We start from the raw sequence: 15487 nt of genomic DNA on the forward strand, positions 1-15487 counted from the left end.
AAGAGAAGGTTATCTATTTTGAAAAAAATGATGACTGTAATATAACATTTTAAAATATTGTTATATATCTATGTTTAGTATCACTCTCCCATTAGACATTTCTTGAAAATTATTATTGGAAAAATATACAGAGAAAATACTATATATTAAAAAAGAACATTAGCACTCAAATAACATCTGGCTGTGACAGTACTATATTAAAACTACACAGAATATATATTTTTTGCAGATTTTTGAAAAGTCATTATGGGAAAACAATTTAGATTTTTGTTAATTTGATTACTGTAAAACATTCAACAAATATACATGTTGCAAATGATCTTTTGGGTTTCTCTGATGTTCAGTTCAAAACTCAGTCCAGTGAGGAACTGATAAGGCTTGGAATACTTGTAGTGGAAGTATTTGAAGAAGAGCAAAAGGATTTTCAAGGTCCCTTGAATCTAGTATCCACATGACAATTTTTTTTCAGTTCTGAGTGAGTTGGCATGGAATGACCCTACTGCTCGTCATTTTCAGTAATGCCCACGTTCTGCCTGTCTGTGTTAGTCATGTATATGAATAGTGCCTGTCTCTCTCTGTCTGTTAATCTGCAGATAGCTTCCGTTACTCCTGTGACATCTGTGGCAAGAAGTATAAATACTACAGCTGCTTCCAGGAGCACCGTGACCTGCACGCAGTTGATGGTAACCAGGAGTTTTTGAACAGTATGCAGCATGCAATTTATTTCTTCTTTGAAAAACCCCAAGACGTGAACTTGAAATCCATTCATAAGTGAACTTCCTTTTTTCGCTGCAGAAACTTGCAGCAGGAAAAGCTGAGTGGCATTGTAAAGAGGAGCAGATCAGAAAAATGGGGAGCCTTTTTACTTAAAAAAACTACAAAATACACTATCAAGTGAGAAGCGCTAGCCTGAAGCTAATAATAGTCTGTCTCAGGTGATTCAGGCAGACTAGTTCTTACTTCAGTGGAGGTAAATAACTGTTTTAATTTGAGTATGTCCCCTTCTTTAAAGATGCTGCAAAGCCTGTGTTTATGACTAAAATGAAATTTGAGCACTCAGTAAGTCAACATGTGCGACTGAAGATGATGGGAACAATGTGATCTATTTAAAAGAGCTCCATTTATGGTTTATGATACGCCTTAGCATTCAGTGAGAAACACATTATCCTTTGTTTCTTTCCCATCTCTCTCAGATCCATATGAACAGGTAGTGTTACCTGTGGACGGCCTTAAGGAGGAGGAGCCAGTTGAACCCTATCAGAAAATTGGACCAAGTAAGACGGTTTGGCGTAATTTGTTTGCGTTTGTTTAAAGTTAAAAAAGTTATTATTTCCAAGTTTAAACTCGAAGTAAAGACAGAGATACTAGTAGAGCAAGATTCCACAGCTCACTTTAAATCACAGTTGTGTGAGAAGGAATTTGCAGTTGCTTTTCTTTTACAGTTTGTGTTATTAAACCCTGCAGAAGAAACGGACTCAATTAGGATCATTTGTAACACATTGTTTGAAAGTTATTTGATTTAGGTTATATTTTAATGATTAAGAAGACCCAAATCCGAAATCTGAGTTGAAACATATGTTTACTCGGCTTTGAAACTCCCATTACACATTGACAGCTTGAGTCCACCTGTGTCCGGCTGAGCTTATTGGACACGGTTTGTAATGCGAGCCTTAAGTCATGGAGATGATCCATGTTCGGATAAATAACATCAAGCATATGAGCTAACTCCAAACTGGAAAGGTTTCAGAACATGAGTCCAAAAGTCCTCCTTCGCAGGGGAAAAAGCGCTCGCCCACCTCCGCAGAGACCGTGGGTTCAATCGACTACAGCGGGCGTCCCTTCAAACGCATTTGGCAGTGTTCGCAGGTGGGGAGCCTGTACTTGTCACTGCACTAATGACTCCTACTGATTGTGGGGGTAGTGTGAATCTCCACGCACTATGCAGGGAGACCCCGTTTGTTTTTATCTCCTCTAATGGTACGTTCACACCAAAGGCGAAGCAAATTTCAGTCAAGTGATGGGAATGATCCAACTAGTGTGATTAATATAAGGACACAGAATTCGCGTCCGTTGCTTGAGTTAAAATATTTGCGTGACGCAATGTCGCTAAGCCGTTTAACACTGAGATTCTCACAACGTCACTGACGTCCGCGTCCGAAAGAGAACAGGCGAATATTCGCGGGTTGTGTTTAAAATTCCCTTTGTGCTTGTGTGAACGGGCCATGATACTTAAAGATGGGAATTTTCAGTTGGGAAAAGACAATCAGAATCACCAGCACCTTTTTCTTTTGCACTCTGAGAAGACTTCTTGTTTTCTGCTTCTCCCTAATGATATTAGGCATGATTAACAACCCGTTTTTTGAACATAACTAATCCTACAAATTGAATCTTGATTGTTGTGACACAGGTTTGATTACCAGCGTGGCTTTTGATAAAAACAAAAGTTTGTTTGTGTGTTTTTTCTTGTCTCCAGAAACGGGGAGCTATGTTTGTGAGTTCTGTGGGAAGCAGTACAAGTACTTCAACCCTTACCAGGAGCATGTTGCTCTTCACACACCGATGGGTGAGCTGGTTACTGCTACTAGAGCTTCTATGTGAAGGATAAAAAAAATCTCAATCAGAATTTAGATCTCTTAATATGGAGCAATATTGTTCTGTCAAAGTAAATGTGACTAACTGAGAAAATCTCTTGATTCAGGCTCCTTTGACATGAAGGCATCGCGGGTACAGGAATGTGGTAGTATGGACATGAGTAAATTTAGCCACAGCCAAGCTGGTAAGATAAAAAGTAAGCATCATTTTTTTTTCCTCTCACATTTTGATTGTGTGATGCTAAGCAAAGTTTACATGCCTCATAACTTCATAATCTGTCACTTAATGTTGCAAGTGACCAGCGAAAACTAGTAAGATGCACCTTGACATTTTACAAGAATAATATTTACACTTAACGTATAGAGTACATCATATTTGCAATCGGTGATGTAGAACATGAATTCTTTGTAATTGGCTGTGGGTCGTAAATACGACAAATTGTAATATTGTTGGAAATAAGTCAAAATTGAGATTGATGTTGATAAAATGGGAATTTTAGTGAATATGATCAGAAACCAAAAACCTACGACCACAACTGTTGAATAATGTCTTATTCAAAAAGGCAGCGTGACTATTTGTCGCCTGCATGAGCACACCAGTCGTCATGATATTGGCATAGCTGGGTTTGAGGGCAGAGGATGTCACAATAATATCCCAGCCCTGCTGTGAGAGCACAGTGGAAATGGACTTAAACATAACACAGTGGCTAAAGTGTGTTCCCGTGGAACAAGGATATAAGTGGATTTATTTATAAGAGATTTAATGTGAGGTTCTGATACGATCTCTAGGTATTTGATACTGGAAACGAATACGTGTTACTGACGGTTATTTGCACTACTAAAAAAATGTCCTTGTTATGATTGGTTTTTTTTTAGAATTGCCTCAATTACCTAACCACATTAAAATTATGTTTAAAAACAGATTAAATGTTTAAAGATATTCACCTAGTTCACTTTAGACAACAAAAAAATGTAATGTAAAAAACCTGAATGAAATGGTTTACGTTGAGATAAAACATTGACTACCCTGATTAAAATGTTAGCCTTTTATCTGAGCATATTACTTGTAGTCTGATGTCAATGTATCAGGCAATTTTAAGTAACTCTGTTTCATTGCTTCACCAAAACCTTTATTCCATCTGTCACATATCATAGATTTTTTTTCTCCCTACTGATTCTGTATTTTGTGGCACATGAATCCCCCCCAATCTCAGTTAAGAAGCTCTCTGCCGTAAAGAACTATTTAAAGCATCGCACACTCTCACATCTTGGAAGTGGGTCAATAAGATGGAATGAAGAAGCAGAATTAAACCCATATTTAAATGCAATATGAACACTTGGATCCTTTGTCAAGCCTGTTAGCGTGATTGATTAGCATGCTAAACTAAAATTAAGAATAAATTGCATGTCATCGACTCGGCTCCATCTTGACTGATGTGTAGTTAATCACTTGAATTAAAAAATATTATCCGCATTATTTAGCATGGCCGTGTCACTCATTGTCTCTCCTGTGTTTTCACCCACAGACAGTCCATTCAGGCGGAAACTGGAGAGCGCTATTCAGTCAAGTCTGGTCGACACAAACAGCTCGCAGAACTCAAGCGGTGAGTCGCTTATTGTACATGGATGTGCGACCATTTGCGTGGAAGTGTATCATTTCTGCTCTGATGCTAAAAAAATATTTTCAGTCCTGCTACAATGCAGGTATATGTAAGTGTTGGCATGGATAAAAACAGTATTTCTCCAGTCAGTCAGTGTTTTGCAACTGATGCCCTGGCTGAAAATGGAGATCAAGTGGGAGTAGAGGATGTAAAGAGGTTTGCATGACCTACCTTGCAACAATTGTTACTATATAAAACTGCCAAGTCCAAGAGCTCTATTATCGTTATTATCATACTCTACTCTGAAAATGGAGACATCTTTAGCTCTGACAAGAGCTGCTACACATCACTTTGTGACTCGAAAAGAGTCTCATGGTTACACGGCCCCAACATATAATACTTTCTCTATCAGCTTCTTACTCTGAAGCAGTGTTGTCGTACATTAACACATTTTCTGGCAAGTTGCTAAAGTCCTGGCTGTTTCTCACTAGAGCTTTCTTGTTTGTCTTGTTTCACATGTGCTTTTCTCACTGGTTTGAAGTCGGTTGGGATAAATTGGAAAAAGGTGAAGTCACATCTGTGCCTCAATCGTCGATATTCTAATCAAAATCTGATTCGATTAAATCACACCCAGAAAGCTCCAATGATACAGAGTTAAACAGTGTTTGAGTGTTAAACTCTAAGAGTTATAACAAATTGAATTGATTCAAATTATTCATTGTCTTGTTTGCATGTCTGCTAACTGTTTGGTGCTGAAATAAATCAATGTCTCTCTAATATACATTGTGTTAAAATTGATTATATTACACTACATTTACATTTACTCATTTGGCAAATGTTGAAAAATTATACAAACTATACAGTTAACATCACCATCAGTCACTGTTCAAAGTGTCTGAATCACAGACATATAGAGTAAATGCTCTTTGATTTAAAATCATGCTTGCACAAATATAAGAAAATTCAATTAATTTTCTCGGAATGCTCTCGGAAGAGCATTCCGAGAGCACAGACCTCCACCAAGGGTAAGCAATCCCCCACCTATATGCAGTTTCCCTCAAAACTTGCATTCCCATCTCCATCTGACCTACATTTTTTAAATTTGTATTCATTTGTGAAGATATGACTCAAAATGTCAAGGTCAAAAATCCATCCAAAAATGTAATCAGCTGTTATCATGGTCAGGACATATCTTTGATATTAAAATAAATCATCCAAATCTATCCGTAACATTTTGAATAATTCTGCCAACACACAGAATACATCCCAAACCAATTACATAACTTTCTTGGCGGAGGTAATAAACAAGGGGAAAGTGCAATAGAGAGTGTCTAACCCCCTCCCCCCCTTCCCCCCTCGGTCATCTTGTCTACAGGAACTCCGAGCCCTCTGGTGGCCAGCTCCTTCTCTACAACACAGAGTAAGTCCAACCGCACCTTCCTGCTCAAAAGAACATGAACGCATGCTGCACTGCACTCTTTCTCATTTCACATTTTTTTTCTGGTATTTTTCAGTTTGTGTTAATCTCATTATTTGGTGCAAACAGTTTTTTCTCTGTAATCCACTGTGATTATACAGATGTTTTTAAATCTAGCTTCATCATCACTCGGGGAAAGGATGATTTACATTAGTCTTATTGTACATCTGCAATATTTAAAATATGTCTTGTGCTGACTGGCAGCTAAGCATTTGCTGACTCATGCTGTTACAAGGTTTTCTTTCGGTGGACAAAGATTGTTGGAAAGTCAGTTTCAGTTCTTAAAAATGTTTTTTAATTTAAAGATGTAAAGATAGGATTGAGTAGAAGGAGACAGCAAATTAGGGAGCGGGGGTGGATGACATGCAGCATGGGACATAAAATCCAAAATTATGTAAAGACCATTGCAAATTTCAACACAATTTCCACAAACGCTAATGTAAATTTGGCCAAAAAATCACAAAAACAACCTCATCTTGGTAGGACTAACTTTCACCTCTGCTCCATCTGGCAGAGATCCAGTACAGATCAGGGATAATAGAAACTAGTAAGTGGACAGCTGCGCAGTATTTTCCCCTTTGCATCCGACAAAGAGTCAACACTCTTCTGGACCTTGTGATTTTTAGAACCCTACACTTGTGGTGCCTGTGGCATCCAGTTCCAGTTCTACAACAACCTGCTGGAGCACATGCAGTCCCATGCTGGTGAGTCCACGACTACAAGTGCATGTAAAGCTCGACAGGGAAACAAATGCAGAATGTGAACACGCCCTCAGTAGCTGCAATGCATGTGAAAGTCTGTACAATTACACATAATCCTTTTTATTGTTTATTGTGGTTTAGGCATAGAATTGCTGTACACAATACAACATTTGTATAGTTCCAATGAATATAATTCAAGAGTAACAAGGGTTGTTGCAGATCTGGATCTGAGGCTGCAGGTTTTTGTTTCTTTGCACTAGCTTTAGTGCATCATACATGTCATCGTTCATTTAAACAGCAGACGCCTTGTCTACTAGTTATCTTTTCAATTAATCAATCAACAAGAATAGGAAATATCAGAAATAAAGGCCACGTCCAATGTTCAACCACAGCTGAAAGTCATGACAAATTACAAATTGTCGGAAAACTTCATTCTATAATAACATGACAACGTAGCACGCAACTATTTAAGAAGCTGTTTAATGCTTTGTAAATTTACTGGATAAATTACTTGTGTAGATTGTTCACCCTTAGATATGTATCATGATGCCTCTCTAATATCTCAATAACTGTTATCAAGCTTCATCAATGAAAACAAAATATCTTTAAACTAGATGATCATTAATCAAGATTAAGATTTTTTTCCTGTTCGGAATTGCCCTAAAGTTCTTGCCTCTGGATTTATTGCTGTTAAACCGACTTGTTGTTCAAATCATGTTGCACATCTTATTGGAAAATTGATTCAGGAAACAATTAAGTTGAAACAATTTTTTTGTAAAATTGCCCAGCTGGTTTTTAAAGCACAATTTGCTAATGAAATAATCAGGGAGGCCAAGTAATGTTTCTTTTTCTGTCGCTCCTTTTATTTATTTATTTTCATTTTGTCATGATTTTATTCTTTATTTTTCTCCACTGGAAACATTCAACTCAATTAATTTTCTCCATTGAATTGGTACAAAATCATTGCCTATGTGCCTTCCTCCTCCGTGTCTCCTCAGCTGACAATGAGAACCACACCAAAGGGGAGTCTCCCAAAGCCTCCTCAGCACCAGGTCCTCAGGAGCAGCTGTGGAGAGCTTCTCAGGCTCCAGCACCGGCTCCGGCTCATCCCTCAGTGAAACTACAAATCCAGCCTCAGAGTATCTCCCAGAGAAACCACACACTCAGTCGTAAGTAACCCCATCAACCTTCAGGTTATTGTATACATACACTACTGTGATGGCTGGAACTGCTTCTCTTTGTCGAAGCATCTGATGTCAGATAGTAGTGAAGATGATGATGAAAGCTGTCCTCAGCCAAAACAACTTTATCTTTCCTTAAATCCTTATCTTTGGCAGTGCCACGTAAGACTTGTAAAGACAGCAACTTTTTTTATTGTTATTTTCTTTTATCACAGAAAAAGATGGAAGAAATTTGTTTTCTCAGAGTTGCTTTTTTGTGTTTACCTATTGTGTCCCAAAACTGCATCAAATTGTCTTTCAGTCTATATACAGCCCATAGGCCAGGGGATCCCTACTCCTGCTCTAAATTTTTTTCAAAGTTTAAATGGAATCTGCTCTGCTAAACAAAGTCAGGGTTATTCCCATGTTAATACCACGTCTACCATTCTGTGAATGTGTTGTATCAAATTATAATAACATTGGCGCTCATTTTTCTGTCGTGTGTTTTGCTTTGCCTTCTCATCCATCCATCTGCTGTTGTGCTGGCAGAAAATAATGGACTACCTGAGAAGGAGCGACAGCAGGTGGCTGAGCGCCTCTTACGGGTAATGTGCTCCGATCTGAGCATGCTCAACGTGCTGAACAGCAAGGACTTCCTGAAGTTGGCACAAACCCTCGTGGATACGGGTGCTCGCCACGGTGCCTACTCCACCCGTGATGCTCTCGGCAACATGAGTGCCTTGGCACTGCGCCAGTTGCCCCGCATGTACAACCAGGTCAAAGTCAAGGTCACGTGTGCTCTGGGCTCCAATTCATCACTTGGCATCGCTGTCACCTGCCACTCCCAGACATCTGGGCCAGACGCCTGCTATGTGCTGACAGCCTACCAGGTGGAAGGGTCGAGACTCAAGCGCTATGTGCTCGGCGTGAGGGAGGCTGAGCTGAGGGAAGGGCCCGATCAGGTTCACCACTGGGTGCAGAATGTGCTGTCGGAGTTTGTGATGTCAGACATTCGCACCGTGTACGTGTCAGAGCCCAGGGTGTGGTCGGCAGGATTTGCCGGATCACCTCTGGGTGGCGGTGGCCGGGGGAGGATATGCCTGCGATGCGCGGGGTGCTCGCTCGGTGCAGTCGTCCAGGCCGTTCTTGGGAAGCGCAGTCTCCAGGCTCGAGGTCTTCACGAGTTGTCCGAACTCCTCTCGACGTGCAGGGAAATCGCATCCTCCACCACGCTGGTTCTCCGTGAGGAGCAGTGCACCAACACATCCACAAGCACAGCTGACGAAGGTTCACAAGGTAGCGCCGCACAGTGCCCCACTCCTCCCTGCTGGGATCGCATGGCCGAAGCTCTTCTGCAGGTCCACGCCCACTTCGAACAGATCTGTGAGGCTTACGGACGCAGCAAGTCGACGGCTCCACAGCTCCAAGGTCTCAACAAGCATCTGCTCGGCACGTTGGCTTGTCTGCTGGCGCCTCTGCGCCTGGCAGCTCTGGAGCTGAGCAGCCAGAGGAGACCAACTCTACAGCAGGTGCTACCCGTCTACCTGCGCTTGGAGAAGTTCTTCACATCCAAAGCAGGGGAGGCTGGAACAGGCACAGCTAGCAAACTCTGCCACTACTTCCTAGAAGCACTTAAGGAAAATTTTAAGGTACTGAACCAGTATTGCCTCTTTTGCTTACAAGTTTGTTAAGTGGCCTTTTGTTATGAAAGTGAAATTGGGTTGTAAGTAGTGGGGCTGGGCTTTGTTGAAATCTTTCAGCCTGTTATCAAAAATGTGATATCCAGGAACTATTTAAACAACTAAAATTGTTATCTTATTTACTTGACAATTGTTGCCAGCTTTTGGTACTCGACAGACATTACACTAACAAAACATACCCAGCCCATTGTTGCATGAGTAATTGGTTTTAGGAAGGACTGAGAGTCACATGACTGTTTTTCTGTCTCCAGGTTGAACGAGCTCACCAGGTAGCAATGGTCCTGGACCCCCAGCTCAAACTGCGTTCAGTGCCGGCCTACCAGCATGAAGACATAATCTCCCGTGCATGCGAAATGGCTGCCGAACCCAGGGATGGCGGTATGACCGGCGGCGGAGGTTCTGGTGGTGAAGAACGGGACGCCGATGGCCCACCAACCCCGAAAATAAGCCGCATAGAGGGAGCTGGAAGCAATGGCGGCACCTCGAGGGGAACGTCCTCATGCACAGTGTCTGGTAATGATGAGGGTCAGAGCCAAGTTAGACAAGAGATTTTTAAGTACCTGGCTGAGCCGCTTCTCCAAGGCACACCTGAGCTCTTCCAGTACTGGAGCTCAGCAGTCGGGGAAAAGTTCCCCAGGCTTGCTCGCCTGGCGCTGTGGCTCCTCGCCGTGCCGGCCGTGGGCATACGCGGCGAGTGTGTCACTGTGTGCGAGCAGAGCCTGGCCATGAAGAGGAGGCAGCAGGTAACCACTGAGGAAATGAACAAACTCATTTTCCTTCGCTCTAACATGGGCTAGAAGAGAAAGCCAACCAACCTTTATCAACCAAGCGTTCCCCTCCAACAAATGACTCAAGGCTATTATTTATATACTGTAGGTGTAGACGACCAACTGTAAACTTCAATGTGTATGGACGTTAAATACTTCTTGAGACAAATATTTATAGGAAAACTCACATTGTATAGGTTACAAACACCCCATAAAATGGCATATAACATATTTTAAATGGAGGAAAGGACTGTTGTACTGTGGACAAAATGTAGGGGTGGAACGTTAACTCTCAAAAGCTTGTCCTGTTTGGTACGCAACCCTCGGTTTGGTATGCACATGTGAGCAGGATGAGTTTTGGTTTTGTCTTGGCCAGTGGTTTCAATTACTCCAGCCTAACGACTTTACTGCTACAAGGCTACAACGCTGTTATTCTCACTGGATGACAACATTTTCAGGTAAAAATCAGCTCTCACTGCTTGAAACTACTGTCGTGGACCCTCTGAAAACCAATCAAAGAGGTGAGCAGTAAATACGGTGGCATATACAGTATGTTGTAGTTATCATTTTCATTGGCGTATGACAAAAAAATAAATAAAACCAAGTGGTGAATCTTCACTGCCATTTGTTTTTCTGACAATTAAGTATACAAGTTTTATGATTTACTGTTATATACCGCTGAAAATGATAAAAGTTTCAACACATTCAGCCACGGGAGATATCTGAGCTTAATCATTACGGCCAATTTGGTGGTTGACGCAGTGGTTCTCTTAATGTAGCTGTAGATCATTTGCATGCTCTGCATGCATTTTTCATCCAGATGGGTTAAAAAAAACAAACAGCTGATTAAACATTAATTCCGATATGATGCCTTCCTCCTTGTTACAAATTGTGAAGAAGGCATGTGATGTTTTTTGGGGGTTTTTTTTCAAAAAAATCGTAGGGGTAAATCCTTCTTAAGCGGTCGTACGCTGCTGGATATGCAAGTCAAACCGCTCGACTTTCAGAAGTTAACTTGAATAAACTTTTTTTGGTTTTTTTTCTTTAGAAAAAATATTTATTTGGTTAAAGACACAAAGAGGGCAGCATAATATCAGAACCTGTTTGTGGTCAGCTTTGACACTGATCCCAATCAGCACTTACTACCTTATTACCTTCGTTGGATTGCACCAACATGGAATTTAAGAAACATACTGAAGCTTATATTATCCTTCAAAACTTGATGGTGCAACCCAGCTCGCATGTCAGTAAATGTACAGAAACAACATGTAGGGGCCATGTTGTCTGGTTCGATGATGTTTTCCGGTGCCGGTTAGTTCAGGAATGCCACATCAGTCAGTTCTGTGAGAAGACACACCCGCAGTTGTGTGTGTCAGTTGCAGTGAACACAACTACTTCTACATTGAAGACGCTTTGGTTGTGCATTTTAAACCGCAGTGATGTTATTAACCATCAGTTTGGTAAGCTTGTAGACGAGGATTGCATTCACAGTTTTGTCAATCCTTGTGTGTTTGCCCACCTAGTAAGCGCGTGTGTATTCGTTTTCCACAGGAAGGTTATGATTCTTATTTTATTTATTGTTCTTTACCCATTTATCACTCCAATACAAACGGTATCTTCCTTATGTGAGCTACGCATTTCCATTTATTTTTAAGGCAATAAGCTTTATCACATAGGGCATAGTTTCTTCACTTTTCTCCATTAAAAAATGACTGTTGCCATGATGCTCCCACAGTTGTATTATTAACAGCACGTTATTTTCTCAATGGGAACTTCTCAGGAATGAGTGCACCCGAGCTGGCACCACCACTTTTTCCTCACTGAACCTAAAAACACACACACACCAAACTGTGACCTCAACGCCGAGGCATGTACTGAACCGTGACTTTCTGCGAAACGTTCCACCCCAAATGCAGTAAGTGCCATTTGCAACAAATGAAAAAAATAATAATAACATCACAGGAAAAGAATCACTGAGGGTCTATTTTTTTCAGGACTAAACAAATTCTGTCAGTACATTCACAAAAGTCACCACATGCATACTTATGAAGTCGAGTTATTTATTTTTTTATGGATTCTAGAATACATTGACGTTAGCTAATACCTCCTAAAAATGACTTTGATGAATGGAAGTTATGCTGTTAAAAATGTTGTTTGTTGCCTCTGGTACTAATCAGTCAAACACTAGTTTGTCATTTATTTTTTTGGGCCTTAAGTCTCTTTCATGCGACTACCTTAATCCCCTGAGTCAGAGCCAACGTCATGCCTTTATATTGCTGCTCAATGGCCTTGTTTTCTCCGTCTTAAATAAAGCTTTGTAGGTTGTTTCTTTTTGTCGCTCCTGTAGACACCAAGCGACTTCTGGCTGATGGTGGGGAAACACGCCCTCTAGTGGTCAAAAAGGTGAACTTTTTAAACTGTGGTATTTGACAAGTGCTTTATTCCAGTGTTCCCAAGTAAAAAAAAAAAGAAAAAAGGTTGAACTTATTGAGCATGTCTGCTTTTAGCAAATACAAATCTTAGTTTATTAAACAGGTCACGATTCATTTTAACACACACACAAGCACAAGTTTCCGCTGTATAAACATGTAATGAAATGACTCAGTAGAACATCAACAATGCTTTTTTTATATTCTATATTTTTTACAGAAGCTATATCACCTACTCCTGATTTAAATGTTAAAAACACAATGGTCACACCTTGACATGTCCTCTTAATATCAACAGAAAAGAAAATTACTGTACAAGTTATTGTCTTGTTGCCCAGCGTTGCGCTGCTGTATAACTCCAGGTGTGGTCACGTTTCACTTCTGTCACTCTCCCATTCGTTTTAATTGAAGCAATTTTTTTCACTCTGACCTTGCAGAGGTGCACGGTCGACAAACAAACAATGATGCACTGTACCTACAAGTGGAGAAGTGACTTTTCTATTGTCCTGTTTTGTACAGTATCACACTAACAGACTACACAACTGCAGCATTGCCCTCATGGACTCTTTTACAGTTTATAATCACGCCGAGTGTTTATTTATCACCCACAGTAGAGTTGTTTTTGTTTAAAAGAGGCTGACGTGACTGTACCTTTTGGGTTATAAGGTCATAGGAGCTAAGAAGTCACTGCACTGCATAAGAGAAATTAAAGGGCATCTGAGCGAATGGTCGAGTTAAAAAGCCAAGGAGAGATTAGTCTCACTATAATGAGAATTATTTTTTTTGTCCACCTAAATACAACTGTGGGTTTTTATTATGATTAAAATGTGTCAACTCTTATTAGAAATGCATATAAGGTCAATTGTATCAGTCAATCAGTGGGGAACGGCTCTGCATTGCGCACATTTTCACAGTAACAAGTATGTTTTGTTTTATTTTATTTTATCGACTGTAGCTTTCTTTACCTCCACTGACAACTTTGATTTACTGATTCATACATGTTTTTCTCACTGAAATGTTTTTGTTTTTTTCATTTTGGGCTTGCAAAAGAAATAATTATTATGTCTGGCTTGATTGATTATGTAACATTTTTACACGGTTTATCTGATTGTCCTCCGGTTTTGTAAGACTTTGGGGAGAACGGCTTGATTTTACGTGACATACATACGTCACGACGTTGTGATCATTAGCATTTCTGAAATCAATATGTATACTGCTGTTGTCAAACTGATTCATGTCACACATTTATATTTTGGTAGACAAAAACAACAACAATTGCTGTAAATTCTATTTTAAATTTGATTTTTTTTCTGATCTGATGTTTTACCTCAGTACTGAGAAGGTAATGTTGTAACTTAGTGATTGGAAATCAGTTGTTCATACATAAATTAGCTTTGGTCAAGGAAATAGTCGAAATACTGTACGTTGGTTTTGCGGTTTTAGCAGTGGTCCTCGATTGAACTGATGAAGGGATTTTTTTTTATTACAGTTTTTAAATAAGTATTTTAAATAGGATATGCTCTGGGACAAAATGCCATTGTTGACGTGATAATGTCAACTTGATTTTGCTTAGAAATAACACTCTTTTTTTGTTGATTCAATGAGAATTATATCTAAGATATGCATGCTTTTAATAAGAGTACTGATATATAAAGTTATAAGCCAGTGTTTCTCATCAGATGGAAAGTGAATCATGTTGGCTCTGGGTAGACGTCACCTGACGACGGTCATTGAGAGTAGGAAAAGCGAACATTGATTGAATTTGACCCTGTCGCGTTGGGAGTAGCGATGTTGATCATGGTAGGGTGTTTATGGGCTGACATCATCCATTTCCAGAGGATTTATTATGTAAATACAAGAGAACTGCTGTTTTTATGCCACAAGGGGGCACCTTCATTTCAGAGATACAGTAGGGAGCACCAATAACATTATACCTCTTTTTTCTACAGTAGCATTTCAAAAGGTTTTGATATAATAGAAATTAAAAAAGAAATCATCTTAGATACAGTTATTAGAAAATTGAAATCAGCTGTAAGGTTTTTTTTTGTTTCAGGATTTTAACTTATTCAGATGATAAAAGTTCATGTGTACAAATATGGTATAAGGATGCTAACATGGAGATCTGTTTTAACTCTGGATTATTATTATAGTCTGCATTATTGATTCAGGTTAAGAAATTAGTGTTGCTTTCATCCTATTTAACAAGCATTTCTTCCTTTTATACTCTGCTAAAATGCAAAAAAACCCAACGTGTTTGATTCTATTAATTTTTGTCTTTTTTATCGCACTTTGGCAGCAGATTCCTGTGTAGATTCAGATCTGAGTTGTCTTATTAGTACGCCTAATTTATACTTTTGTAGCAACACTATTTTTATATAATGGCAAAGAAAGGGTTAAGTGTCTTCTTTTTTTTTTTTTTTCCTGTGTCATATATGGCGGCGCTGTTCAATGTTTCTTGAATACATTACCCACTGTAGTATGTGATGTGTGAATAAACTCCAAAACTGTGTCAAAGCGGTTGTGTACATGCAGTTAGTGGTGTGTGTGTGTGTGTGTGTGTGTGTGTGTGTGTGTGTGTGTGTGTGTGTGTGTGTGTGTGTGTGTGTGTGTGTGTGTGTGTGTGTGTGTGTGTGTGTACTTGTCTTTCTATAGCTGTGCAATTTTGGTTCAAAACCATCATGTCATCCCTCTTGGATGAAAGTTTCTTTTTCACGTCAAGGGGCTGAAGTAAATGTTTAGAAAACCTGCTTCTGTATGTATGAGTCATGAGGACTCGATAAGATATTTGACTATACCTCCCTGTAAATTGAGGCTGGTTGCTTATTTTTAGAATGAACGGGGACTCCCACCTTGAGAGAGGGGGGAAAAAAGGCAGAGGTTTCCACAGTGGCTGGGGGGGGGGGGGCAATGGAGGGGCCTCAAACACATGTAGAGGGGGAAAGAGGCCTTATACAAGGGCAGAGCGATTGAAGACACACATGGGAAGTGAATACACAGAGGCTGCTTAGGAGTGCCTGCAAAGGTTCCCGGGGGGGGAGGGGGCAACGGATAGGGCAAAAGA

At 40.0% G+C, this 15487-nt stretch overlaps 1 protein-coding gene across 11 annotated transcripts in view; it reads left to right on the plus strand.

The window, feature by feature from the left end:
- The window catches only part of znf618 (zinc finger protein 618), a 30298-nt gene extending 15358 nt beyond the window's left edge, over positions 1-14940 (plus strand). For 2 of the 11 annotated variants that reach the window (XM_047329477.1, XM_047329482.1), the window contains exons 5-16: positions 594-683; positions 1194-1274; positions 2474-2563; positions 2699-2788; positions 4118-4195; positions 4734-4757; positions 5568-5612; positions 6184-6216; positions 6296-6373; positions 7369-7539; positions 8080-9179; positions 9482-14940. In XM_047329477.1, the coding sequence (XP_047185433.1) occupies positions 594-683; positions 1194-1274; positions 2474-2563; positions 2699-2788; positions 4118-4195; positions 4734-4757; positions 5568-5612; positions 6184-6216; positions 6296-6373; positions 7369-7539; positions 8080-9179; positions 9482-10027 (2426 nt within the window). In that variant the 3' untranslated portion in view covers positions 10028-14940. Of the gene's footprint in view, positions 1-593; positions 705-1193; positions 1275-2473; positions 2564-2698; positions 2789-4117; positions 4196-4733; positions 4758-5567; positions 5613-6183; positions 6217-6295; positions 6374-7368; positions 7540-8079; positions 9180-9481 lie in introns of all 11 variants that reach the window. The other 9 variants (XM_047329480.1, XM_047329476.1, XM_035608268.2 and 6 more) reach the window with 7 other exon arrangements.
- Positions 14941-15487: the final 547 nt, after the last annotated feature.

This window comes from Scophthalmus maximus, chromosome 20 (genome assembly GCF_022379125.1).
Source record: "Scophthalmus maximus strain ysfricsl-2021 chromosome 20, ASM2237912v1, whole genome shotgun sequence".
NCBI classification, from domain to species: domain Eukaryota; kingdom Metazoa; phylum Chordata; class Actinopteri; order Pleuronectiformes; family Scophthalmidae; genus Scophthalmus; species Scophthalmus maximus.